Source organism: Thalia democratica, chromosome 7 (genome assembly GCF_965202585.1).
Source record: "Thalia democratica chromosome 7, ktThaDemo2.hap1.1, whole genome shotgun sequence".
Taxonomy (NCBI): Eukaryota; Metazoa; Chordata; class Thaliacea; order Salpida; family Salpidae; genus Thalia; species Thalia democratica.
The window spans coordinates 54,433,723-54,459,564 of NC_139171.1; the positions used below are offsets into that span (position 1 = coordinate 54,433,723).

Below are 25,842 nucleotides of genomic sequence, written 5' to 3' on the forward strand. Positions count from 1 at the left end.
ATACAGCTTTGTTTACAATCAGAACTCATAAGCTTTCAAATTATCTTTAAAAAATAATGCAATTAAGCTTTTTTTTTTCAAACTTTGTTTTGTCACTTCTCATAAATTTAAAGTTAATCGAAACAACATAGAACAACTTATTACTTTCTTGACACATATTTTGAAACAACAACAGTACTGTTTATTAAAGTTTACGATTGAAGTGTTTACCAAGTTAAACATGTGTTTAATTCAGTTTAAGTTGCTTTACTGCTAAAACTAGTTTCTTAGTTTACTCAACCTAGATTAATCATAAAGTTCTGTACAATTGCTTTCATTGACTCGTTACTAGTTATCACTAACTTACTATTAATGTAGTTCAGAACACAACTTAGGATAAGCTACATTTTATTCTCGGATGTCGTTCAGAACATAGCTGTTGTAGCAACAACATACAGATTTGAAAGAAAATCTCATTATCTTACTCAATTATAAATTATATAAAACAAGGTCTTTGCTTGACTCAAAGCTTTATGTTTGCCTATTACGAAACTTGTACTATCATATAATAAGCTGTGAAAAAATGAAGGCTAAAAAAGTTTTATTTTTGCTTTGTCCAAATTTTTTTTCTTCTTTAGATTTACAAAAACTGCATAGCTTAAAGCAACAAGTTACAGTAATTTTAATTTTCTTATGTATAGCGTACATAAGAGTTACAAATAAGTGGTAGCAAGTTTTTTACTTCTTTTCTTTGTATCATGTTTCACCTAATCATTTGGTTTATTTCGTATGCATGACAAGATAGGCAGCCTTAAACCAACCAAGTAGATGTAAGCTTAGTAAAATTAAATATTTAATTGTACAAGTTCATCATTTTATTAAAGTATTTGTTGTGTTAAATTGTGTACCTGGTAATAGTGTTCTCTTTCTTTTGAACAATCGATCATGTTTACATTTATGTGTTATATCAGATTTGAATTGTTAAGAATGTTTCAGTTGTAATTGAACAGTTTTTTTTTAAGGACATTAAAAATTGTTTGTTGTTAACAGCTTAAAACGTTTTCAGTTGTTAAGTCAAAGTTTTATTTCTATTTCTGTTTAAGCGTATTATTTTCATTGAAAAATATAACTAGTTTTTACAATGACGTAGGCACAGCTTTTTTTAATAAACTAAAAAAAATGAAATATTGAATTAAAAAAATGTCCACAAAGTAAGCATGAATAAGAATAAGTTTTATTTTGAAAAGAAAATTAAACGGAAAAAGCCTACGAAAAGGACACTCAAGTTAGTTAAAGCTTTTCACTAAGCATTCAGTGATAGTAAGCAATAAAGTAAGGATTAGGGCATCTAGCTAGAGTTCCCTTCTTAACAGCTGCACAAAAAAAGTAAAGTAGAGAAATTGTAGCAAGCTAGGTATTTAATAAATAATAGATTTATAGTTTGGAACGAAATGGTTTATGATTCTTTACCACCACAAAGTTGATTAAGTATGTACATTTGTGTTGTTGAGTCTAGTAGTCAATAGTAGCTTGTGTAATTAATTGGTGATCCACCTAACCTTTAAATTTAAAAAGTACATAGCTTAAAACAAACAAGTATAGTCGTTTTGAGTTGTCTCAAACATAGTTTAAAAAAGAGTTACAAAAAATGGTAAAAAAGTGTTCTTTTTTTTACCTTTGAATCATGTCGTTATTTGGCATAGCCACAGAAAAAAAAGTTCAACAAAACAAGTATGAGCTTTGTAAACAGAAAGATTATTTCAATAGTATGTTTGTTTTAAACAATCACTGTTGTTTACATTAGTTTAATTGTTCAACTTTTAAACACCCTTGTACTGTTTCATTTGCATTCTGATAAATAAGACTAATACACTTTTGACAATCAAACCTCCGTTAAATTAATACCATTGAGTATTTTTAAATATCAATGTAAAGTTTTCTTCTCATTTATTATAATGTCTTACTTAAGCATAAATTTTTATTTAGTATCGTTGTTTTTTTATTAAACTAACCACAAATATCTATTGAGTGTTTGATAAACAAGTCTAAAAAGTTAATTGAACCAGAGTGAGTTTTGTTTAAACAACACGTTAAACAAGAAGATGCCCATTGAAAAAACTTTTTTACCTAACATTTAAATAGTAGTGAAGCAGAAAAACATGTTCTACGGTTTAAGCTCATTATCAAGAATAGTTTAAAATGAAAAGTAAAACTACAAAAACTGAAGTAAGTGTAACTAACTGGTAGAAATAAAAACAGAGAAATTCTGTTTTGAAAATTTATTTACAAGTTATTGAAGTACACTAACTGTTACTTTTCACCAACACGCACAATGTAGATATAAATTTGTACATTTTTTTGTCGCTTAGCTAGAGCTTGTTTGACATTCTTTACTCGACATTAGTAGCTGGTCAAATCAATTGGTGGTCCTGATTACTTTAGATTTGTAGAAACATGACTTTAAGCAAACTATTAGAGTTGTTTTAGGTCATCAATTTGTCTCATTTCTAATTAAAACAAGTAACTTTTACTTTGAAAACTAGCATAATAAATTACTTAAAAAAGTATAAGCAGTTAATTTTTTGTGTTTTACCAATAATGAGCTGGTTTGTTTTATGTGTTTATGTTTTGAATTGAAAATGTTTCTTAAACAAGGTAAACAGAAGTTAACTTTGAAAGAATGAATATTTAATTTGAAAAAGACATTTATTATTTTTTGTTTTGAACAATCACTTTTAATTCATTTATGCATTCTTATGTTTTCAAAATGTGTTACATGGCTTCAATTGCAATTAAATTGATAAGAAGGAAAAACGTTTAAAAAGTTAAAGCTCGGTTGTTTTAATAATAATCAACAACAACTTAAAATGAATACTAAGTTTTTGCTTGTTATAAGTGATATAAATTTCTGTTTAAAAAGTTTTGTAATTTATTGAATGCTTTTACAGAACTTCAACAAACGAATAAAAAAAATGTTACGTACAAAAAGTATTCAGATGAAAAATCTTACGGACAACATAATCAACTTAGTTAAGCCTCATTTAATTACAAGTACTACTACTGTTTTGTGAATAAGACTAATGCAATGCTTTTTCTACAATATAACGAGTTACAAATTTATTAAGTGTTTGAAACAAAAAATAGTTTGTTCATTCAAGTGTATGAGTTTTTAATTTACACGAATAAGAACTTATTTGTACTATTACTAAGCTTACATTCTTAACTGTAGCTTGTACTTTAAGTAAATATCAAAAGCTGGTTCTATTCTAATGGTGGTCCTGAAAAGGACCGGTTGTTGAGCGTTTATTTTGAGCTGGTGTACTTGGTAACAGCTTTAGTTCCTTCTGAAACTGCGTGCTTTGACAACTCGCCGGGGAGTAAGAGCCTGACAGCAGTTTGGATTTCGCGGCTGCTAACAGTAGACCTCTTGTTGTAATGAGCCAAACGTGAAGCCTCTGCTGCAATGCGCTCGAAGATGTCGTTGACAAAAGAGTTCATGATTCCCATTGCCTTGCTGGAGATTCCGGTGTCGGGGTGCACTTGCTTCAAAACTTTGTACACGTAGATGCCAAAGCTTTCTTTGTTCCTCCTCCTTCGCTTCTTCTTGCCGTCGACCGGAGCGGTCTTGGCTACTGACTTCTTCGCGCCTTTGGTTGCTGTCATGATGATGTGTGAACTTCAGTCTCGGCGCCGGTTTATATCCTGAAAAATTATGCAAATTAGCACAGTTCCGTACGCGAACGATAGCTAATTTCTCTCACTTCACAATTCTCTCGTTTGTTGTAAATACTTTTGGTGGTCCTGAAAAGGACCTGGTTTTTTTTAACTTAGGCTGACTTTTTTGAAGCGGTCTTCTTAGGCAACAGTACTGCCTGGATGTTTGGAAGAACACCACCTTGAGCAATTGTGACGCCGCCGAGAAGTTTGTTCAACTCTTCGTCGTTGCGAATAGCTAGTTGCAAATGGCGAGGAATGATCCTGCTTTTCTTGTTGTCACGAGCAGCGTTACCGGCAAGCTCGAGCACTTCTGCGCTCAAGTACTCGAGAACGGCAGCCAGATAAACTGGAGCACCAGCTCCGACTCTTTGGCTGTAGTTGCCGGTGCGCAACAGGCGGTGCACGCGACCGACTGGAAACTGCAGTCCTGCACGGGAAGACCTGCTCTTCGGCTTAGATTTGAGTTTTGATCCTTTACCACGTCCTGACATTTTGTTGTTCGAATGATTGTGATGATAGCTTGCACAGCTCAATATACAACTCATACCTAACCGCGTCGAATGAACAACTAATTTGCATATGTCATAGCTAATGCTAATCTTGTCAAAACTTTTATATTGAATTAGGTGGTCCTAAAAAGGACCGGGTTTGCTGAAAGCGATTAGCCACCGAAGCCGTACAAGGTTCTTCCTTGACGCTTGAGTGCGTACACGACGTCGAGTGCTGTGACGGTCTTGCGCTTGGCGTGCTCTGTGTATGTTACTGCATCGCGAATAACATTTTCCAAGAAAACTTTCATGACGCCTCTCGTTTCTTCATAAATCAGTCCCGAGATTCGCTTAACTCCGCCTCGGCGAGCCAAACGGCGGATTGCCGGCTTCGTGATGCCTTGGATGTTATCGCGAAGTACTTTGCGATGGCGCTTAGCACCTCCTTTTCCCAAGCCTTTACCTCCTTTGCCGCGTCCAGACATGTTGTTGAATATACTTATTTCGTCAGTGCGTCGAGTTTATATACAAGCTGTTACGGACGCGTACGGTTACTACTAAACTAATTTGCATACTCAAAAAAGTCTCTTAACTTACATCTTTTCGTTTGCTTTCTTTTTCTCACTATCAAAGTTTTAAGGTGGCCCTGAAAAGGACCGGTTTTAGCTAACGCTTAAGCTCTTTCGCCACGCATTCTCCTGGCGAGCTGGATGTCTTTGGGCATGATTGTCACACGCTTGGCGTGGATCGCGCAAAGGTTGGTATCTTCGAACAAACCAACGAGGTACGCCTCGCTTGCTTCTTGCAAAGCCATAACGGCACTGCTTTGGAACCTCAAGTCAGTTTTGAAGTCTTGAGCAATTTCACGTACCAGACGCTGGAAAGGCAACTTGCGCAAAAGAAGCTCAGTTGACTTCTGGTAGCGTCTGATTTCTCTCAGAGCAACTGTGCCGGGCCTGTAGCGATGAGGCTTCTTCACACCTCCGGTAGCGGGTGCGCTCTTGCGAGCGGCCTTGGTGGCGAGCTGTTTCCTTGGAGCCTTGCCTCCGGTTGACTTACGAGCGGTTTGCTTGGTACGAGCCATTTTGATGATAAATCTGTTTGTTGCAAGACAGCTTATATACTGTTCGCATAGACACGGACGCGAGCGATTCCGCTGTGTAGTCTAATTTGCATATTTTCAACTTAGCATTGTTTATGCATTTTGAGTTGCGTTATACTTTGTTTGAGTGGTCCTAAAAAGGACCTTGGGTAAAAGAACAACTTATTTTTTGCAGCTCTTCTTCTTGGATGCTTTTTTGGCTGCCGGCTTCTTCTTGGTTACTTTCTTCTTCTTGCTTGCAGCTTTTTTAGATGCTGCCTTCTTAGGAGCGCACTTTTTAGCAGGTCGCTTTTTGGCTGCTGGTTTTTTTGCAGCCTTCTTGGGAGCACACTTCTTTTTTGGTTTTTTAACTGCGGCCTTCTTTGCTGCTGGCTTTTTAGCTACTTTTTTTGTCCTCTTCTTGGGCCCAGCAGCTGGCATTGGAGCAAGCTTGAACGAGCCAGAAGCGCCTTTTCCAGTTGTCTGGAGAAAAGCACCTTTGGTCACGCCGCTGGTAAGTGCTCTCTTCAAGTGAGAATTGGAAGCTGTGAGGTCAAGCTTGTAGGTGTCCGCGATATACTTTTGTATCTTCTGGCGGGATGTACCTTTTCGTTCCTTCATTGCTCCAAGGGCAGAGCTAATCATTTCCCTGTAAGTAGGGTGCTCTGCCTTCTTGGCGCTTGGTCTCTTGGAAGACCTGGCTGCGGCTGGCGCTGGTACTGCTGCTACTGCTGTGGTAGACATGTTGAATGAAAATTAAAGCGACCAAAACCTTACTTGCAAGAGTTACTGACTGTGACGAATTGACTGTTGAGCAGTTATGTTTTGCAAGGTACCTTTTACTTCTTAATACAAGCATTATCACGTTTGTTTAAGACACATATGCTTATAAAAACTTAGTTGTCTTATTACGAATGTTGAAAAAGTTCCAGTAAGAAAGAAACCATATCTAACTTGTTCTGAAAGTAACTTTTTTTAAAACATTAGTTTGAAAAGTCCAGAAATAACAGCCTGTATCTTACAGCACACCTCTAAATATATTAAGAAAAACATAAATGAAAAAAAAACATGTTTGCACACTTCCGACTGAATTTTCCTTTGCCGCTCGCCTAAAGTAATAAAATTTTAACAAAGCACAAGGTTTTTTTACCTCAAACTTAAACAAAGTTTCATTATTTCGATTTCATGGAGTTTTGTAAATCGTAAGTTCTATCAAGTGTGTTCAAGTTAATCACATTTTAAACTAATGTGTTAAAAGTAATTCCAAAAAATAAAAGTGTTCATTTTGTTTAGCTTTACTAGTTATGATTACTCAAAATATACTCATAAGCAATATACTCAAAACTTTTATTAAAATTTTTTTTTTTATTAAACTATTTTTTTTATGTTGCACATACTAGTAACTTACCTTACAACAATGTTTTCCAAACAACCTTTCAAAAACGTACAGTAACTATGATCATACTTGTTTGAAAATTATAAACTACTTTTAAACAAAATTTTTCGGTGTATATGAAAAACTAGTTTAACAAGTAAGGTAGTTCAACATTAAATTAGCATTTCAAACAACTGATTCAAGCTGTTATACAGTTTAAAAAATACCGATGCAATTTTGCTCGTTACACTTAAACCTTGATCAAACTAAGAACTTATTCTTTGCAGATTTCAACCGAACAAAGTGTGCTGATAAAAGTGAACAAATGGATTTGGTTGTAAATTTTTCAAACAAAATAAAGTCAATTAGATTCAAAGAAATAAATAAGTCGAAAAAGCTTATGAAAACTAGCACTGAATATGAACTTAAACAAAAGTTGATATTTTTTGGACGAAAAATTTTACGTAAAAAAAGAGGTTAGTTTATTTTTTAAGCAGTATTAAGATACAAAGGGTAGTAAACAAAATAAAAACGAGTAAAGAAATCGAAAAGAAAAGCTTTTGAAATAAGGTTGACAAACGTTAGTGTTTGAATACAGCTTTGTTTACAATCAGAACTCATAAGCTTTCAAATTATCTTTAAAAAATAATGCAATTAAGCTTTTTTTTTTCAAACTTTGTTTTGTCACTTCTCATAAATTTAAAGTTAATCGAAACAACATAGAACAACTTATTACTTTCTTGACACATATTTTGAAACAACAACAGTACTGTTTATTAAAGTTTACGATTGAAGTGTTTACCAAGTTAAACATGTGTTTAATTCAGTTTAAGTTGCTTTACTGCTAAAACTAGTTTCTTAGTTTACTCAACCTAGATTAATCATAAAGTTCTGTACAATTGCTTTCATTGACTCGTTACTAGTTATCACTAACTTACTATTAATGTAGTTCAGAACACAACTTAGGATAAGCTACATTTTATTCTCGGATGTCGTTCAGAACATAGCTGTTGTAGCAACAACATACAGATTTGAAAGAAAATCTCATTATCTTACTCAATTATAAATTATATAAAACAAGGTCTTTGCTTGACTCAAAGCTTTATGTTTGCCTATTACGAAACTTGTACTATCATATAATAAGCTGTGAAAAAATGAAGGCTAAAAAAGTTTTATTTTTGCTTTGTCCAAATTTTTTTTCTTCTTTAGATTTACAAAAACTGCATAGCTTAAAGCAACAAGTTACAGTAATTTTAATTTTCTTATGTATAGCGTACATAAGAGTTACAAATAAGTGGTAGCAAGTTTTTTACTTCTTTTCTTTGTATCATGTTTCACCTAATCATTTGGTTTATTTCGTATGCATGACAAGATAGGCAGCCTTAAACCAACCAAGTAGATGTAAGCTTAGTAAAATTAAATATTTAATTGTACAAGTTCATCATTTTATTAAAGTATTTGTTGTGTTAAATTGTGTACCTGGTAATAGTGTTCTCTTTCTTTTGAACAATCGATCATGTTTACATTTATGTGTTATATCAGATTTGAATTGTTAAGAATGTTTCAGTTGTAATTGAACAGTTTTTTTTTAAGGACATTAAAAATTGTTTGTTGTTAACAGCTTAAAACGTTTTCAGTTGTTAAGTCAAAGTTTTATTTCTATTTCTGTTTAAGCGTATTATTTTCATTGAAAAATATAACTAGTTTTTACAATGACGTAGGCACAGCTTTTTTTAATAAACTAAAAAAAATGAAATATTGAATTAAAAAAATGTCCACAAAGTAAGCATGAATAAGAATAAGTTTTATTTTGAAAAGAAAATTAAACGGAAAAAGCCTACGAAAAGGACACTCAAGTTAGTTAAAGCTTTTCACTAAGCATTCAGTGATAGTAAGCAATAAAGTAAGGATTAGGGCATCTAGCTAGAGTTCCCTTCTTAACAGCTGCACAAAAAAAGTAAAGTAGAGAAATTGTAGCAAGCTAGGTATTTAATAAATAATAGATTTATAGTTTGGAACGAAATGGTTTATGATTCTTTACCACCACAAAGTTGATTAAGTATGTACATTTGTGTTGTTGAGTCTAGTAGTCAATAGTAGCTTGTGTAATTAATTGGTGATCCACCTAACCTTTAAATTTAAAAAGTACATAGCTTAAAACAAACAAGTATAGTCGTTTTGAGTTGTCTCAAACATAGTTTAAAAAAGAGTTACAAAAAATGGTAAAAAAGTGTTCTTTTTTTTACCTTTGAATCATGTCGTTATTTGGCATAGCCACAGAAAAAAAAGTTCAACAAAACAAGTATGAGCTTTGTAAACAGAAAGATTATTTCAATAGTATGTTTGTTTTAAACAATCACTGTTGTTTACATTAGTTTAATTGTTCAACTTTTAAACACCCTTGTACTGTTTCATTTGCATTCTGATAAATAAGACTAATACACTTTTGACAATCAAACCTCCGTTAAATTAATACCATTGAGTATTTTTAAATATCAATGTAAAGTTTTCTTCTCATTTATTATAATGTCTTACTTAAGCATAAATTTTTATTTAGTATCGTTGTTTTTTTATTAAACTAACCACAAATATCTATTGAGTGTTTGATAAACAAGTCTAAAAAGTTAATTGAACCAGAGTGAGTTTTGTTTAAACAACACGTTAAACAAGAAGATGCCCATTGAAAAAACTTTTTTACCTAACATTTAAATAGTAGTGAAGCAGAAAAACATGTTCTACGGTTTAAGCTCATTATCAAGAATAGTTTAAAATGAAAAGTAAAACTACAAAAACTGAAGTAAGTGTAACTAACTGGTAGAAATAAAAACAGAGAAATTCTGTTTTGAAAATTTATTTACAAGTTATTGAAGTACACTAACTGTTACTTTTCACCAACACGCACAATGTAGATATAAATTTGTACATTTTTTTGTCGCTTAGCTAGAGCTTGTTTGACATTCTTTACTCGACATTAGTAGCTGGTCAAATCAATTGGTGGTCCTGATTACTTTAGATTTGTAGAAACATGACTTTAAGCAAACTATTAGAGTTGTTTTAGGTCATCAATTTGTCTCATTTCTAATTAAAACAAGTAACTTTTACTTTGAAAACTAGCATAATAAATTACTTAAAAAAGTATAAGCAGTTAATTTTTTGTGTTTTACCAATAATGAGCTGGTTTGTTTTATGTGTTTATGTTTTGAATTGAAAATGTTTCTTAAACAAGGTAAACAGAAGTTAACTTTGAAAGAATGAATATTTAATTTGAAAAAGACATTTATTATTTTTTGTTTTGAACAATCACTTTTAATTCATTTATGCATTCTTATGTTTTCAAAATGTGTTACATGGCTTCAATTGCAATTAAATTGATAAGAAGGAAAAACGTTTAAAAAGTTAAAGCTCGGTTGTTTTAATAATAATCAACAACAACTTAAAATGAATACTAAGTTTTTGCTTGTTATAAGTGATATAAATTTCTGTTTAAAAAGTTTTGTAATTTATTGAATGCTTTTACAGAACTTCAACAAACGAATAAAAAAAATGTTACGTACAAAAAGTATTCAGATGAAAAATCTTACGGACAACATAATCAACTTAGTTAAGCCTCATTTAATTACAAGTACTACTACTGTTTTGTGAATAAGACTAATGCAATGCTTTTTCTACAATATAACGAGTTACAAATTTATTAAGTGTTTGAAACAAAAAATAGTTTGTTCATTCAAGTGTATGAGTTTTTAATTTACACGAATAAGAACTTATTTGTACTATTACTAAGCTTACATTCTTAACTGTAGCTTGTACTTTAAGTAAATATCAAAAGCTGGTTCTATTCTAATGGTGGTCCTGAAAAGGACCGGTTGTTGAGCGTTTATTTTGAGCTGGTGTACTTGGTAACAGCTTTAGTTCCTTCTGAAACTGCGTGCTTTGACAACTCGCCGGGGAGTAAGAGCCTGACAGCAGTTTGGATTTCGCGGCTGCTAACAGTAGACCTCTTGTTGTAATGAGCCAAACGTGAAGCCTCTGCTGCAATGCGCTCGAAGATGTCGTTGACAAAAGAGTTCATGATTCCCATTGCCTTGCTGGAGATTCCGGTGTCGGGGTGCACTTGCTTCAAAACTTTGTACACGTAGATGCCAAAGCTTTCTTTGTTCCTCCTCCTTCGCTTCTTCTTGCCGTCGACCGGAGCGGTCTTGGCTACTGACTTCTTCGCGCCTTTGGTTGCTGTCATGATGATGTGTGAACTTCAGTCTCGGCGCCGGTTTATATCCTGAAAAATTATGCAAATTAGCACAGTTCCGTACGCGAACGATAGCTAATTTCTCTCACTTCACAATTCTCTCGTTTGTTGTAAATACTTTTGGTGGTCCTGAAAAGGACCTGGTTTTTTTTAACTTAGGCTGACTTTTTTGAAGCGGTCTTCTTAGGCAACAGTACTGCCTGGATGTTTGGAAGAACACCACCTTGAGCAATTGTGACGCCGCCGAGAAGTTTGTTCAACTCTTCGTCGTTGCGAATAGCTAGTTGCAAATGGCGAGGAATGATCCTGCTTTTCTTGTTGTCACGAGCAGCGTTACCGGCAAGCTCGAGCACTTCTGCGCTCAAGTACTCGAGAACGGCAGCCAGATAAACTGGAGCACCAGCTCCGACTCTTTGGCTGTAGTTGCCGGTGCGCAACAGGCGGTGCACGCGACCGACTGGAAACTGCAGTCCTGCACGGGAAGACCTGCTCTTCGGCTTAGATTTGAGTTTTGATCCTTTACCACGTCCTGACATTTTGTTGTTCGAATGATTGTGATGATAGCTTGCACAGCTCAATATACAACTCATACCTAACCGCGTCGAATGAACAACTAATTTGCATATGTCATAGCTAATGCTAATCTTGTCAAAACTTTTATATTGAATTAGGTGGTCCTAAAAAGGACCGGGTTTGCTGAAAGCGATTAGCCACCGAAGCCGTACAAGGTTCTTCCTTGACGCTTGAGTGCGTACACGACGTCGAGTGCTGTGACGGTCTTGCGCTTGGCGTGCTCTGTGTATGTTACTGCATCGCGAATAACATTTTCCAAGAAAACTTTCATGACGCCTCTCGTTTCTTCATAAATCAGTCCCGAGATTCGCTTAACTCCGCCTCGGCGAGCCAAACGGCGGATTGCCGGCTTCGTGATGCCTTGGATGTTATCGCGAAGTACTTTGCGATGGCGCTTAGCACCTCCTTTTCCCAAGCCTTTACCTCCTTTGCCGCGTCCAGACATGTTGTTGAATATACTTATTTCGTCAGTGCGTCGAGTTTATATACAAGCTGTTACGGACGCGTACGGTTACTACTAAACTAATTTGCATACTCAAAAAAGTCTCTTAACTTACATCTTTTCGTTTGCTTTCTTTTTCTCACTATCAAAGTTTTAAGGTGGCCCTGAAAAGGACCGGTTTTAGCTAACGCTTAAGCTCTTTCGCCACGCATTCTCCTGGCGAGCTGGATGTCTTTGGGCATGATTGTCACACGCTTGGCGTGGATCGCGCAAAGGTTGGTATCTTCGAACAAACCAACGAGGTACGCCTCGCTTGCTTCTTGCAAAGCCATAACGGCACTGCTTTGGAACCTCAAGTCAGTTTTGAAGTCTTGAGCAATTTCACGTACCAGACGCTGGAAAGGCAACTTGCGCAAAAGAAGCTCAGTTGACTTCTGGTAGCGTCTGATTTCTCTCAGAGCAACTGTGCCGGGCCTGTAGCGATGAGGCTTCTTCACACCTCCGGTAGCGGGTGCGCTCTTGCGAGCGGCCTTGGTGGCGAGCTGTTTCCTTGGAGCCTTGCCTCCGGTTGACTTACGAGCGGTTTGCTTGGTACGAGCCATTTTGATGATAAATCTGTTTGTTGCAAGACAGCTTATATACTGTTCGCATAGACACGGACGCGAGCGATTCCGCTGTGTAGTCTAATTTGCATATTTTCAACTTAGCATTGTTTATGCATTTTGAGTTGCGTTATACTTTGTTTGAGTGGTCCTAAAAAGGACCTTGGGTAAAAGAACAACTTATTTTTTGCAGCTCTTCTTCTTGGATGCTTTTTTGGCTGCCGGCTTCTTCTTGGTTACTTTCTTCTTCTTGCTTGCAGCTTTTTTAGATGCTGCCTTCTTAGGAGCGCACTTTTTAGCAGGTCGCTTTTTGGCTGCTGGTTTTTTTGCAGCCTTCTTGGGAGCACACTTCTTTTTTGGTTTTTTAACTGCGGCCTTCTTTGCTGCTGGCTTTTTAGCTACTTTTTTTGTCCTCTTCTTGGGCCCAGCAGCTGGCATTGGAGCAAGCTTGAACGAGCCAGAAGCGCCTTTTCCAGTTGTCTGGAGAAAAGCACCTTTGGTCACGCCGCTGGTAAGTGCTCTCTTCAAGTGAGAATTGGAAGCTGTGAGGTCAAGCTTGTAGGTGTCCGCGATATACTTTTGTATCTTCTGGCGGGATGTACCTTTTCGTTCCTTCATTGCTCCAAGGGCAGAGCTAATCATTTCCCTGTAAGTAGGGTGCTCTGCCTTCTTGGCGCTTGGTCTCTTGGAAGACCTGGCTGCGGCTGGCGCTGGTACTGCTGCTACTGCTGTGGTAGACATGTTGAATGAAAATTAAAGCGACCAAAACCTTACTTGCAAGAGTTACTGACTGTGACGAATTGACTGTTGAGCAGTTATGTTTTGCAAGGTACCTTTTACTTCTTAATACAAGCATTATCACGTTTGTTTAAGACACATATGCTTATAAAAACTTAGTTGTCTTATTACGAATGTTGAAAAAGTTCCAGTAAGAAAGAAACCATATCTAACTTGTTCTGAAAGTAACTTTTTTTAAAACATTAGTTTGAAAAGTCCAGAAATAACAGCCTGTATCTTACAGCACACCTCTAAATATATTAAGAAAAACATAAATGAAAAAAAAACATGTTTGCACACTTCCGACTGAATTTTCCTTTGCCGCTCGCCTAAAGTAATAAAATTTTAACAAAGCACAAGGTTTTTTTACCTCAAACTTAAACAAAGTTTCATTATTTCGATTTCATGGAGTTTTGTAAATCGTAAGTTCTATCAAGTGTGTTCAAGTTAATCACATTTTAAACTAATGTGTTAAAAGTAATTCCAAAAAATAAAAGTGTTCATTTTGTTTAGCTTTACTAGTTATGATTACTCAAAATATACTCATAAGCAATATACTCAAAACTTTTATTAAAATTTTTTTTTTTATTAAACTATTTTTTTTATGTTGCACATACTAGTAACTTACCTTACAACAATGTTTTCCAAACAACCTTTCAAAAACGTACAGTAACTATGATCATACTTGTTTGAAAATTATAAACTACTTTTAAACAAAATTTTTCGGTGTATATGAAAAACTAGTTTAACAAGTAAGGTAGTTCAACATTAAATTAGCATTTCAAACAACTGATTCAAGCTGTTATACAGTTTAAAAAATACCGATGCAATTTTGCTCGTTACACTTAAACCTTGATCAAACTAAGAACTTATTCTTTGCAGATTTCAACCGAACAAAGTGTGCTGATAAAAGTGAACAAATGGATTTGGTTGTAAATTTTTCAAACAAAATAAAGTCAATTAGATTCAAAGAAATAAATAAGTCGAAAAAGCTTATGAAAACTAGCACTGAATATGAACTTAAACAAAAGTTGATATTTTTTGGACGAAAAATTTTACGTAAAAAAAGAGGTTAGTTTATTTTTTAAGCAGTATTAAGATACAAAGGGTAGTAAACAAAATAAAAACGAGTAAAGAAATCGAAAAGAAAAGCTTTTGAAATAAGGTTGACAAACGTTAGTGTTTGAATACAGCTTTGTTTACAATCAGAACTCATAAGCTTTCAAATTATCTTTAAAAAATAATGCAATTAAGCTTTTTTTTTTCAAACTTTGTTTTGTCACTTCTCATAAATTTAAAGTTAATCGAAACAACATAGAACAACTTATTACTTTCTTGACACATATTTTGAAACAACAACAGTACTGTTTATTAAAGTTTACGATTGAAGTGTTTACCAAGTTAAACATGTGTTTAATTCAGTTTAAGTTGCTTTACTGCTAAAACTAGTTTCTTAGTTTACTCAACCTAGATTAATCATAAAGTTCTGTACAATTGCTTTCATTGACTCGTTACTAGTTATCACTAACTTACTATTAATGTAGTTCAGAACACAACTTAGGATAAGCTACATTTTATTCTCGGATGTCGTTCAGAACATAGCTGTTGTAGCAACAACATACAGATTTGAAAGAAAATCTCATTATCTTACTCAATTATAAATTATATAAAACAAGGTCTTTGCTTGACTCAAAGCTTTATGTTTGCCTATTACGAAACTTGTACTATCATATAATAAGCTGTGAAAAAATGAAGGCTAAAAAAGTTTTATTTTTGCTTTGTCCAAATTTTTTTTCTTCTTTAGATTTACAAAAACTGCATAGCTTAAAGCAACAAGTTACAGTAATTTTAATTTTCTTATGTATAGCGTACATAAGAGTTACAAATAAGTGGTAGCAAGTTTTTTACTTCTTTTCTTTGTATCATGTTTCACCTAATCATTTGGTTTATTTCGTATGCATGACAAGATAGGCAGCCTTAAACCAACCAAGTAGATGTAAGCTTAGTAAAATTAAATATTTAATTGTACAAGTTCATCATTTTATTAAAGTATTTGTTGTGTTAAATTGTGTACCTGGTAATAGTGTTCTCTTTCTTTTGAACAATCGATCATGTTTACATTTATGTGTTATATCAGATTTGAATTGTTAAGAATGTTTCAGTTGTAATTGAACAGTTTTTTTTTAAGGACATTAAAAATTGTTTGTTGTTAACAGCTTAAAACGTTTTCAGTTGTTAAGTCAAAGTTTTATTTCTATTTCTGTTTAAGCGTATTATTTTCATTGAAAAATATAACTAGTTTTTACAATGACGTAGGCACAGCTTTTTTTAATAAACTAAAAAAAATGAAATATTGAATTAAAAAAATGTCCACAAAGTAAGCATGAATAAGAATAAGTTTTATTTTGAAAAGAAAATTAAACGGAAAAAGCCTACGAAAAGGACACTCAAGTTAGTTAAAGCTTTTCACTAAGCATTCAGTGATAGTAAGCAATAAAGTAAGGATTAGGGCATCTAGCTAGAGTTCCCTTCTTAACAGCTGCACAAAAAAAGTAAAGTAGAGAAATTGTAGCAAGCTAGGTATTTAATAAATAATAGATTTATAGTTTGGAACGAAATGGTTTATGATTCTTTACCACCACAAAGTTGATTAAGTATGTACATTTGTGTTGTTGAGTCTAGTAGTCAATAGTAGCTTGTGTAATTAATTGGTGATCCACCTAACCTTTAAATTTAAAAAGTACATAGCTTAAAACAAACAAGTATAGTCGTTTTGAGTTGTCTCAAACATAGTTTAAAAAAGAGTTACAAAAAATGGTAAAAAAGTGTTCTTTTTTTTACCTTTGAATCATGTCGTTATTTGGCATAGCCACAGAAAAAAAAGTTCAACAAAACAAGTATGAGCTTTGTAAACAGAAAGATTATTTCAATAGTATGTTTGTTTTAAACAATCACTGTTGTTTACATTAGTTTAATTGTTCAACTTTTAAACACCCTTGTACTGTTTCATTTGCATTCTGATAAATAAGACTAATACACTTTTGACAATCAAACCTCCGTTAAATTAATACCATTGAGTATTTTTAAATATCAATGTAAAGTTTTCTTCTCATTTATTATAATGTCTTACTTAAGCATAAATTTTTATTTAGTATCGTTGTTTTTTTATTAAACTAACCACAAATATCTATTGAGTGTTTGATAAACAAGTCTAAAAAGTTAATTGAACCAGAGTGAGTTTTGTTTAAACAACACGTTAAACAAGAAGATGCCCATTGAAAAAACTTTTTTACCTAACATTTAAATAGTAGTGAAGCAGAAAAACATGTTCTACGGTTTAAGCTCATTATCAAGAATAGTTTAAAATGAAAAGTAAAACTACAAAAACTGAAGTAAGTGTAACTAACTGGTAGAAATAAAAACAGAGAAATTCTGTTTTGAAAATTTATTTACAAGTTATTGAAGTACACTAACTGTTACTTTTCACCAACACGCACAATGTAGATATAAATTTGTACATTTTTTTGTCGCTTAGCTAGAGCTTGTTTGACATTCTTTACTCGACATTAGTAGCTGGTCAAATCAATTGGTGGTCCTGATTACTTTAGATTTGTAGAAACATGACTTTAAGCAAACTATTAGAGTTGTTTTAGGTCATCAATTTGTCTCATTTCTAATTAAAACAAGTAACTTTTACTTTGAAAACTAGCATAATAAATTACTTAAAAAAGTATAAGCAGTTAATTTTTTGTGTTTTACCAATAATGAGCTGGTTTGTTTTATGTGTTTATGTTTTGAATTGAAAATGTTTCTTAAACAAGGTAAACAGAAGTTAACTTTGAAAGAATGAATATTTAATTTGAAAAAGACATTTATTATTTTTTGTTTTGAACAATCACTTTTAATTCATTTATGCATTCTTATGTTTTCAAAATGTGTTACATGGCTTCAATTGCAATTAAATTGATAAGAAGGAAAAACGTTTAAAAAGTTAAAGCTCGGTTGTTTTAATAATAATCAACAACAACTTAAAATGAATACTAAGTTTTTGCTTGTTATAAGTGATATAAATTTCTGTTTAAAAAGTTTTGTAATTTATTGAATGCTTTTACAGAACTTCAACAAACGAATAAAAAAAATGTTACGTACAAAAAGTATTCAGATGAAAAATCTTACGGACAACATAATCAACTTAGTTAAGCCTCATTTAATTACAAGTACTACTACTGTTTTGTGAATAAGACTAATGCAATGCTTTTTCTACAATATAACGAGTTACAAATTTATTAAGTGTTTGAAACAAAAAATAGTTTGTTCATTCAAGTGTATGAGTTTTTAATTTACACGAATAAGAACTTATTTGTACTATTACTAAGCTTACATTCTTAACTGTAGCTTGTACTTTAAGTAAATATCAAAAGCTGGTTCTATTCTAATGGTGGTCCTGAAAAGGACCGGTTGTTGAGCGTTTATTTTGAGCTGGTGTACTTGGTAACAGCTTTAGTTCCTTCTGAAACTGCGTGCTTTGACAACTCGCCGGGGAGTAAGAGCCTGACAGCAGTTTGGATTTCGCGGCTGCTAACAGTAGACCTCTTGTTGTAATGAGCCAAACGTGAAGCCTCTGCTGCAATGCGCTCGAAGATGTCGTTGACAAAAGAGTTCATGATTCCCATTGCCTTGCTGGAGATTCCGGTGTCGGGGTGCACTTGCTTCAAAACTTTGTACACGTAGATGCCAAAGCTTTCTTTGTTCCTCCTCCTTCGCTTCTTCTTGCCGTCGACCGGAGCGGTCTTGGCTACTGACTTCTTCGCGCCTTTGGTTGCTGTCATGATGATGTGTGAACTTCAGTCTCGGCGCCGGTTTATATCCTGAAAAATTATGCAAATTAGCAATTTCTTACTTTCTATAATTTCGTTACGGACGTATTTTAAGAGAAAGTTTTTTAAATTTTACATTTTTGCCCCTTATTGATTTACAGTCAGTTTGCGTTTATCACTATTTGGCCACTGGCGGCGCTATCGATTAAACCACCACGTCCCCACCTACCACCCTTATAGTTTAGCTGTTTATGTATTGTTCAGTTTTACCCTAAAAATGTTAAAGTTTATGTTACGTCACTACTTTATAATATTCTTAGATTAAAATTGTATTTATTTTATTTTTTTCATTGTAAAATGTATAGTTTATGCTTAATAAAAAAGCTCTACAAATAAATCTCTATTTAATGTATTGTAGCCCTTGGGTATTTTTAAGTTTTAAAATCAAGTTAAAAATGCACAAGGTTTACAATTTTTTACCTTTTTATAAAATTTAAAATAAACCAAAAATATTTAAGCCGTTTATTTAGATTTAATAAGTAACATTTAAAGAATACTTTTATTCATTCTTGTTTTAAATAGATTAAAAATAGTCTCCTTCTTTAGCGCTTATTAAAATTTTAAAGAAATTAGTATCTATAAAATACCTACAAACAAAAATTTTAGCGTTCTATTTTAAAAGTTTCATTCAATGGCCATCACAGTTAAGCTTTCTTAAAAACCTCAATTTATTAGCAGTATTAATAATTATTATTTATTATACTGTGAAAAGCTAAAGGGTATATTCTATAACATAAATTTGATTTGTTATAGAACTGGTTTAACTGATAGAAGTAATAAAAATTATTCAAGTAACTACTTATATACACCACAACCCACATACTTCTAATTTTTTCGAACAGTTGTTTATTAACTAGGCTATCATTTAATGATAAAATAAAGTGTAATATATTATAATATGTTTACTTATATTGTATACTGTTAATCATAACAACCTGCATTATTTGTAACAAGCAAGTAAGAATGAGTTTTAACTTTCATTTTTGGTTTATAGTAAATTTTCTATGTTTACTTGGCTATTTTGAAATTTTATGAATCTAAAATTAATTAAATCTTAAATATTTTTTTTATAAACCACAACAATTGACAACTATATAACTAACAATCATTCGGTCTTAAGAACTGTTTTTCTTGATTTCAAAGTTTATAAATTGATAATTATATATCAGCTTTTAATGTGTCCAATAAAAAAGAACTTCAAATAAAAATGGTCAATGGTTCTCAAAAAACTGTTGAACAGTAAAGAAAATGGTCTGTGCACATAAATAAAGTAATTAAATTTTTGTTTATACAATGCTTTTATGTTTTAACTTAATTATTTATTTTTCATTTCGTTTCAAATAAAAGGTTGGACTTAGCTACTGTACTGGCTAACAAACGAAGTACTTTTTACTATACTAATAATACTTTTTATTATACATAAGAGGGTAACTTGAAAAAATTGTAAACAACTGCCACATTTGCTGAGTCAGCATTAATTGTTTTTAATTAATACCATTATATTAACCCCTTTTACCTAAACATATAAAATATAAATCAAAACAATTAATATTAAAAATATCATAAAAATAATAATTTACTTCTTAACTCAGCAAATAACTCAGGTTTTTCAATCTACTCATCAAACAAACCTATAAACGTTTCCCCAGAAATTGCGTTGCAAGGTGTAGAGTTTGAGACTGATGCTTTTTTTTACCATAAAAAGTTGTGTTAGAACCTCATTTAAAAACAATATCAATTTACAATTTGAAATGATGCATAATTGAATAAATTAAAAACAATATTTTGTCTAATACACAAAATAAATGCTTCACTAGCACCTAAGAAGAGAATGTTTATTGACGAAACAGCATATTGTGTCAAAGAGCTCAAATTATTCATTTTAAAGAATAATTTCATAAAAAATCTTGAGTCACTTAATTTGATCAAGTTAGTGTAACTTAAATGTATAAAGAACATTGAATGATGGAATTTTCTTTTTTATGGATTGATGTTTTACTGAATGGTAGATCACATAATGGTTAGTGTTTCTTAATTGCATTTCTAACAAAAAGTAGAATACATAAATTTAAAAAATAAGTTTTGTCATCATTCAGATTGTTATTTTAAAAATGTAGTAAAGTTTTTAAAAAGTGCACAAATCAAATGATACTTAGTTTTGGGTGCCAAATATTTTTATTTATATCAAAAAAAACTTGAGATTAAAAATTAATCTTGTAGAAACATCAAAATATATTTAAAATTTGTAGGCAATATGTTTATAAAAATAAATAAAGCTGTTTGAATACTTAAGGGTTAATACATGTCAGGCTAAGTCATTTTAATTTTGGCAATAAAATGTCAGCTTTTGTTAGTTCAAATGATTAAATATTTGTGAATTATTCAAAGAACTTTGAAAATCTTATTTTTAGACAACATTTTTCATTTCCTACTTGATAAAAACTTGATTTTTAAAAGTTAAGGCAATACTGGCAAAGCTTCAGGATTTGTCAGTAAAAATTCCAAAGATTAAATTAAGAAAAATTAAGAATCGGTTTATTTTTTGAAAAGTTTATACAATTTAGAATTTGTTTCTAAACCAACAATTGGTTTAAGTTTATACAATTTAGAATTTGTTTCTAAACCAACAATTGGTTTTTGTAGCTCAGCACTAGCTAGCATCCTGAAAGTAAAATGTTAAATATGTCTGTAGTTCTTAAAACAATAAAAAGTCATTTTATAAACGCAATTGAAATTAAATTTACAAGCTAGTTAATTTCATACAATTATAAGCTCAGTATGGATAGGAAGTTTCAGTGATATTTTACATTAAGAAATTCGGATATATCACAGAAATGTTATATCACTTTACGACAATAAAAAGGTAATTTCTAGTTCATTTGGAATCCTAAAACTTTACAGGGTTCTTCTTCAGAGGTTTTAAAAGAAGGGTCTTTTTTATTTTAAACTTTTGTTTATAGTAATTTTAAATTATTTTTATTTTAAAACTACATACTTGACCACAGTATTAAGCTAGCTAGCCTATTAAAAATGTATAATAAAAATGTATAAAAAAACTTGGTAGAACTTTAATGAGTTTTTATTACAATAATTCAAGAATAATTTTACTCCACAATTGTTTTCCCAGTTCCATATTAAGTTCTGGTTTATAAAAAAAATAAAAAGTTTAAACGACTGTTTAACGAAACATTAATGAAAAAACAAAGGCATAATTGAAAGTTTTTTAGTGCTTCAACTGGTGTTTAAGTGGTAAAATGTAATGGCAACAATTATCCTTTTGTTTGTAGAACTTGAACTGATCTTTAGATAGTTTTAAATCAATCTATAGCATGAAACCATTTGAAGCAGTTGTCACATTGAATCAAAAACAGATAACCTAAATAAATTATATATTTATTTTATCAAACGTAACACAAATTTTTTTTTCACAAAACACTGAAAAGTAATGAGCCAAGCCATTCAAATTTATCATCAAATTGTTTTTTTTTATTTGGATAATACAGAAGGTATCTGTAGTACTGGTTGGCGTTTATGACTATAAGTAAACATTAATTAATACATTATTTGAACGGTTTGAAATCTTTATTGTATTATTAAAACTCAGTAAATATAGTTAGTAGTTATTTATAGTAATAATTTTTTACTTCCTTCCTTTATCAGCATAGTTGCCACTTCCATTCTTTTGCTAGAATTTAGAAATACTTTGGTAGATAGATGACTTCTAGTTAGAATAAATGGGTATGTAAATACAATTTGTTCTGCAGCCTTAATTATTATTAAATAAAATATCTCAAAAACGTATTAAAGTTATTAATAAACAGATTATCTTCATACTTCAATGATATGAAGACCACAGCTTACTCCGTCTGTCTGCGAATTGTGGTTTATGCCCAGTGCTTCAAACGTACTGAATTTATCTAACAAATAATTTCCTTTTTCAAGTTGTTTTCTACATTAACAATAAGTGTATAGATAAGACTTAAAGTTTCTATTTACAATTTTTGTATCTAAACTTTTTTAAAGTAAACTAAAACAATTCTAACAACTTAGACGCAAAAAGATGTTAACTTGATATTAACTTATATATTGAAATAGCTGATTGATATTTCATCATAATATATTAAACAAAAATGCTTAAAACGATTGGTTGAAGAACGTAAATTATGCTTTTTTGCTAAATTTTCTGATTATTATCTATTTAAACAGCTCAAAACATATTACATCTTTTAAATGATTGTTCGTAATTCTATTCTATTGAAATTTAGAATAGAGATTACTGGAAACATTCAAAATATTAAAACAAATAGTTTGGATTTAAACAAAAATAAGTTTACAATAAACACTTAATTTATGTTAGAAAAAAAACGGCCTTACTTTATATTTGTCAAAAATATCTCTACTTTTTTTGGCTCTCTGTTCTATAAAAATTTACTGTTTACTGGCCAATAACTTATAAGAGATTTTGAAGAGATTGATATTTAAAGTATTTCTTGAAAAATTCTTTAAAAATTTACTGTTTAAATTATATTTATAAACTAACTTTTATTTCTCTATTTTAGACTTATTGAAAATTTCTTTCTAGTATAAATTCTTTATTTGTTGCATATGTCAATAATAAGGTTTGACAATTTAGGCAAAAGAAAACCTCGAAAAATCTGAAATTTTAAACTAGTTTTACATGAAAAATAAGAAAATTTCTACTATATATTAAGACCTATAATTAAGATAAAAAATATTTGTATCATCTTATTTAGATAGCTGTAAAATTTGCACGAGCGTACGAAATTGCACAAAGTCACTTTAGCACAAGGGGACAGAATTGCACAAAGACACTTCTGCAAGAAGGGTCACTTTTGCATGAAGACACTTTTGCACAAGCAGACAATTTTGCACAGGTTGATTTTTTTTTTTAATTTAAATACCAATTTAGAGAGATACACATTGTAGATTTATAGTTTATTAAATTATTTTGACACTGTTTCGACTTTTCATTAGTTCATTTTCAAATAAAAAGCTATGCAAAGTAACTAAAAATTAGTGTTAAAACAACTAAATATACAAAATAACTTAAATAATCTATCAGTTATATGACAAAATTAAAATTTACAGTATAATTACCGTTTACATAAGTTTTTACATGTTGTTAAAAGGAAAATATACATAACTAGTCAAAAATTCTTAGTGTGTGGATAATACCGGTTTTAGTTAGTTGTTTGTTCAAAAGTGGATTATGATGTTAATTACTAATCATGGTCTCAAACTCGTTTCTGCATTCTTTTAAATTATCTAAGTTGTTAACAGTTATTCTTCTATCTTTACAATTGTTACAATTACTAATGTGGTCAGATACAGCTGTTTTACCTTTTAGATGTTCTTTGACTCTTTCTATCAGTGATCTTGATGTAAATCCAATATATTGGATGCTCTTATCCTTAGGGAATTTATATTCATAAACCACATTGGATTTCAATTCGTCAGGTCCTTGTTGCTGAAGTAGTTACCTATTTTGAATGTGGTATTTTGTTTTTAATTTAGTTTATTTTTTTACTCTTTGTCGGTAGCTTTTTTTTTTAAATTAGTTTATTTATTTTTATTTACATTTTTTTTTTCTTTAATAACTTTTATTAGTTAATATTTTTCAAATCTTTACTGTCACTGTTACTCTAACCCTTACCCTCGGTCAGTAACTTTTTTTTTTTTATGGTTTTTTATTAATTTATGTTTTAGTTTTTTTTTCTTTTTTTTTTGTTTTTTTACTCTTGTGCAAAAATGACCCTTGCTGCAAATTTTTACCCGTTTCCCTAATTTTACTTGAAAACACATCTAAAGTAGCTTTACAGTATCATATTAGTGTTGATATCAAATATATGTATACTTGGTATTTTAAGGCAACATACATTAAAATGTAAAACTAATTATGTAAGAACATAATGGAAATTTAAGTGGAGTTACTTATTTTATTTAACTTTATTTTGCTTTATAAAGTTTTATCTAAGCTACAAGTTGCTTTTTACACCTTTTTGAAACTAATTTTTGAGGTAACCTTTTAAAGTCAAGGTCCTTACGGAGGAAAACATTAAAACTGTATAAATAAAAATCACTAAAAATCTATCTTCTCCTAAGTTTTTTGAGATAAATACCTTAGTTTGAGGAAGTATTCCTTTATAGTATTTTATTTTGAATATTAAAGATTTGTTTGAATAATTAAAATTTATATGATAAAACACCAAAAATTTTTTTTTGTTTAAAAACAGGAACTTTTTCTTATAATTAAAAAATTTAATATAAGAAAAGTTAATAATAAGTAAAATATACTTTTAATCAAATAAAAGTTTTTAAAAAGAGCTTGCGAAAGTTTGAAGAAGATTGATTTACTGTGCAAGGTAAAAAGACTCTTAAATAAAGTTTTTCTTTTTGTATTTCTGGTATGATCCTCCCATAAGGTACCTGTTGAACTTGCCAACTCTGACGTCTTATACCTTTAAAACTAGCTCTAACCTTTTATATCTTTAAAAGTGATTGGTATCTTATATAGCACTCTACAAAATTTGACAATACTTAAAAATTAAGTTGGACCAAGTTGTTAAGCTATAAAGCAATAACAATAATAAATTAATAATAAGCTATAATTAGTTTGTAAACTAATTAGACCTTTTATAAGGGATACTTGTTTTAGACTATCAAAATATTGTTACTTAAACTAGCTTATGGTTGTTGATTACAACATATTTTACTTATGTGGTATAAAACTTAGTGTTACTAATTTAAATTCCAGTGATACTTTCATATTTTATGGTAGTAAATCAAATAGAAAGAGTATTTTGAAATTCAAGAAATAAAGTGAAAAGCAAGTAAAATAAACTACTTAATAGGTTAAAATATTTTCTAAGACTTCATGTTTTAGTAAGTGTAAAAAATCTGAAAAAGTATTAGGCTAAACTCAAATAAAAGTAGAAAAAAACAATCCTAGCAAACGAGATAATATTTTCCATATTTACACTGTATAACTTTTTTCAAAATATCTTTGGCTTTTCACTACTACAGTATTTGTTTTTTATAAGATTTTATGTTTAAGAATTGTTATTACTTCCAAGACATTGTTACCTATTATACTCAAAATATAAATGTTTTCTAATAATTATTTTTAAAATAAAAAACTGTTAGCAGTTTTGATTTAAATTTTAAAGTAAGAATTTCACCAATATCACAACTTAATTAACAGGTATTAAATTTCAAAGTATTTTGATATTTAGAAAGTCTATACAGTAAAATAATGGCAGTGCATAGTAATTTTTGAATTTATTTATTTAGATTTAATGAATTCTTGAGACTTAAATAAAGCCTTCCATTAGTATTATCAAGTTTTGTTACATTCAATCTGGGAAACTTTGTGAAAAATAACCAGTTATGTGTAAGTTTATTTTTTTTAAATGCATTGACTAAATTTGTACTTTTTAAAAAGAATATTAATTATTTTACACTTGAACAATAAATAATATTTCATTTAATCTGTTGAATATTTAGACTTGTGTTGAAACAATTTAACAAAAAATCGCTTTCTTTTTTTTTGACAAAAATATTTTATTTTAAAGAAGTTTATTTAAAATTTATTTTTAATGTTTAAAAAATTTTGTTGGATTTAAAAAAAAAGATTTTTTTAACTAAATCCAACAATAAAGATTATAAAA

At 30.8% G+C, this 25,842-nt stretch overlaps 9 protein-coding genes across 9 annotated transcripts; all 9 read right to left on the reverse strand.

The window, feature by feature from the left end:
* Positions 1-3,282: 3,282 nt before the first annotated feature.
* Positions 3,283-3,642, reverse strand: LOC145841617 (histone H2B 1/2-like). The gene has a single exon (XM_082948972.1). It carries the CDS (start codon positions 3,640-3,642, stop codon positions 3,283-3,285), a length of 360 nt encoding a protein of 119 aa, XP_082805098.1.
* Positions 3,643-3,806: 164 nt separating this feature from the next.
* Positions 3,807-4,187, reverse strand: LOC145841618 (histone H2A). Its single transcript, XM_082948973.1, has one exon. The coding sequence runs from the start codon at positions 4,185-4,187 to the stop codon at positions 3,807-3,809; it is 381 nt and encodes a 126-aa protein (XP_082805099.1).
* Positions 4,188-4,357: 170 nt separating this feature from the next.
* On the reverse strand, positions 4,358-4,669 carry LOC145841619 (histone H4-like). The gene has a single exon (XM_082948974.1). It carries the CDS (start codon positions 4,667-4,669, stop codon positions 4,358-4,360), a length of 312 nt encoding a protein of 103 aa, XP_082805100.1.
* Positions 4,670-4,857: 188 nt separating this feature from the next.
* On the reverse strand, positions 4,858-5,268 carry LOC145841620 (histone H3). Its single transcript, XM_082948975.1, has one exon. It carries the CDS (start codon positions 5,266-5,268, stop codon positions 4,858-4,860), a length of 411 nt encoding a protein of 136 aa, XP_082805101.1.
* A 5,246-nt stretch (positions 5,269-10,514) lies between these two features.
* On the reverse strand, positions 10,515-10,874 carry LOC145841621 (histone H2B 1/2-like). Its single transcript, XM_082948976.1, has one exon. It carries the CDS (start codon positions 10,872-10,874, stop codon positions 10,515-10,517), a length of 360 nt encoding a protein of 119 aa, XP_082805102.1.
* A 164-nt stretch (positions 10,875-11,038) lies between these two features.
* Positions 11,039-11,419, reverse strand: LOC145841622 (histone H2A). Its single transcript, XM_082948977.1, has one exon. It carries the CDS (start codon positions 11,417-11,419, stop codon positions 11,039-11,041), a length of 381 nt encoding a protein of 126 aa, XP_082805103.1.
* A 170-nt stretch (positions 11,420-11,589) lies between these two features.
* Positions 11,590-11,901, reverse strand: LOC145841623 (histone H4-like). Its single transcript, XM_082948978.1, has one exon. The coding sequence runs from the start codon at positions 11,899-11,901 to the stop codon at positions 11,590-11,592; it is 312 nt and encodes a 103-aa protein (XP_082805104.1).
* Positions 11,902-12,089: 188 nt separating this feature from the next.
* On the reverse strand, positions 12,090-12,500 carry LOC145841624 (histone H3). The gene has a single exon (XM_082948979.1). The coding sequence runs from the start codon at positions 12,498-12,500 to the stop codon at positions 12,090-12,092; it is 411 nt and encodes a 136-aa protein (XP_082805105.1).
* A 5,246-nt stretch (positions 12,501-17,746) lies between these two features.
* On the reverse strand, positions 17,747-18,106 carry LOC145841625 (histone H2B 1/2-like). Its single transcript, XM_082948980.1, has one exon. It carries the CDS (start codon positions 18,104-18,106, stop codon positions 17,747-17,749), a length of 360 nt encoding a protein of 119 aa, XP_082805106.1.
* Between the last annotated feature and the right edge of the window lie 7,736 nt (positions 18,107-25,842).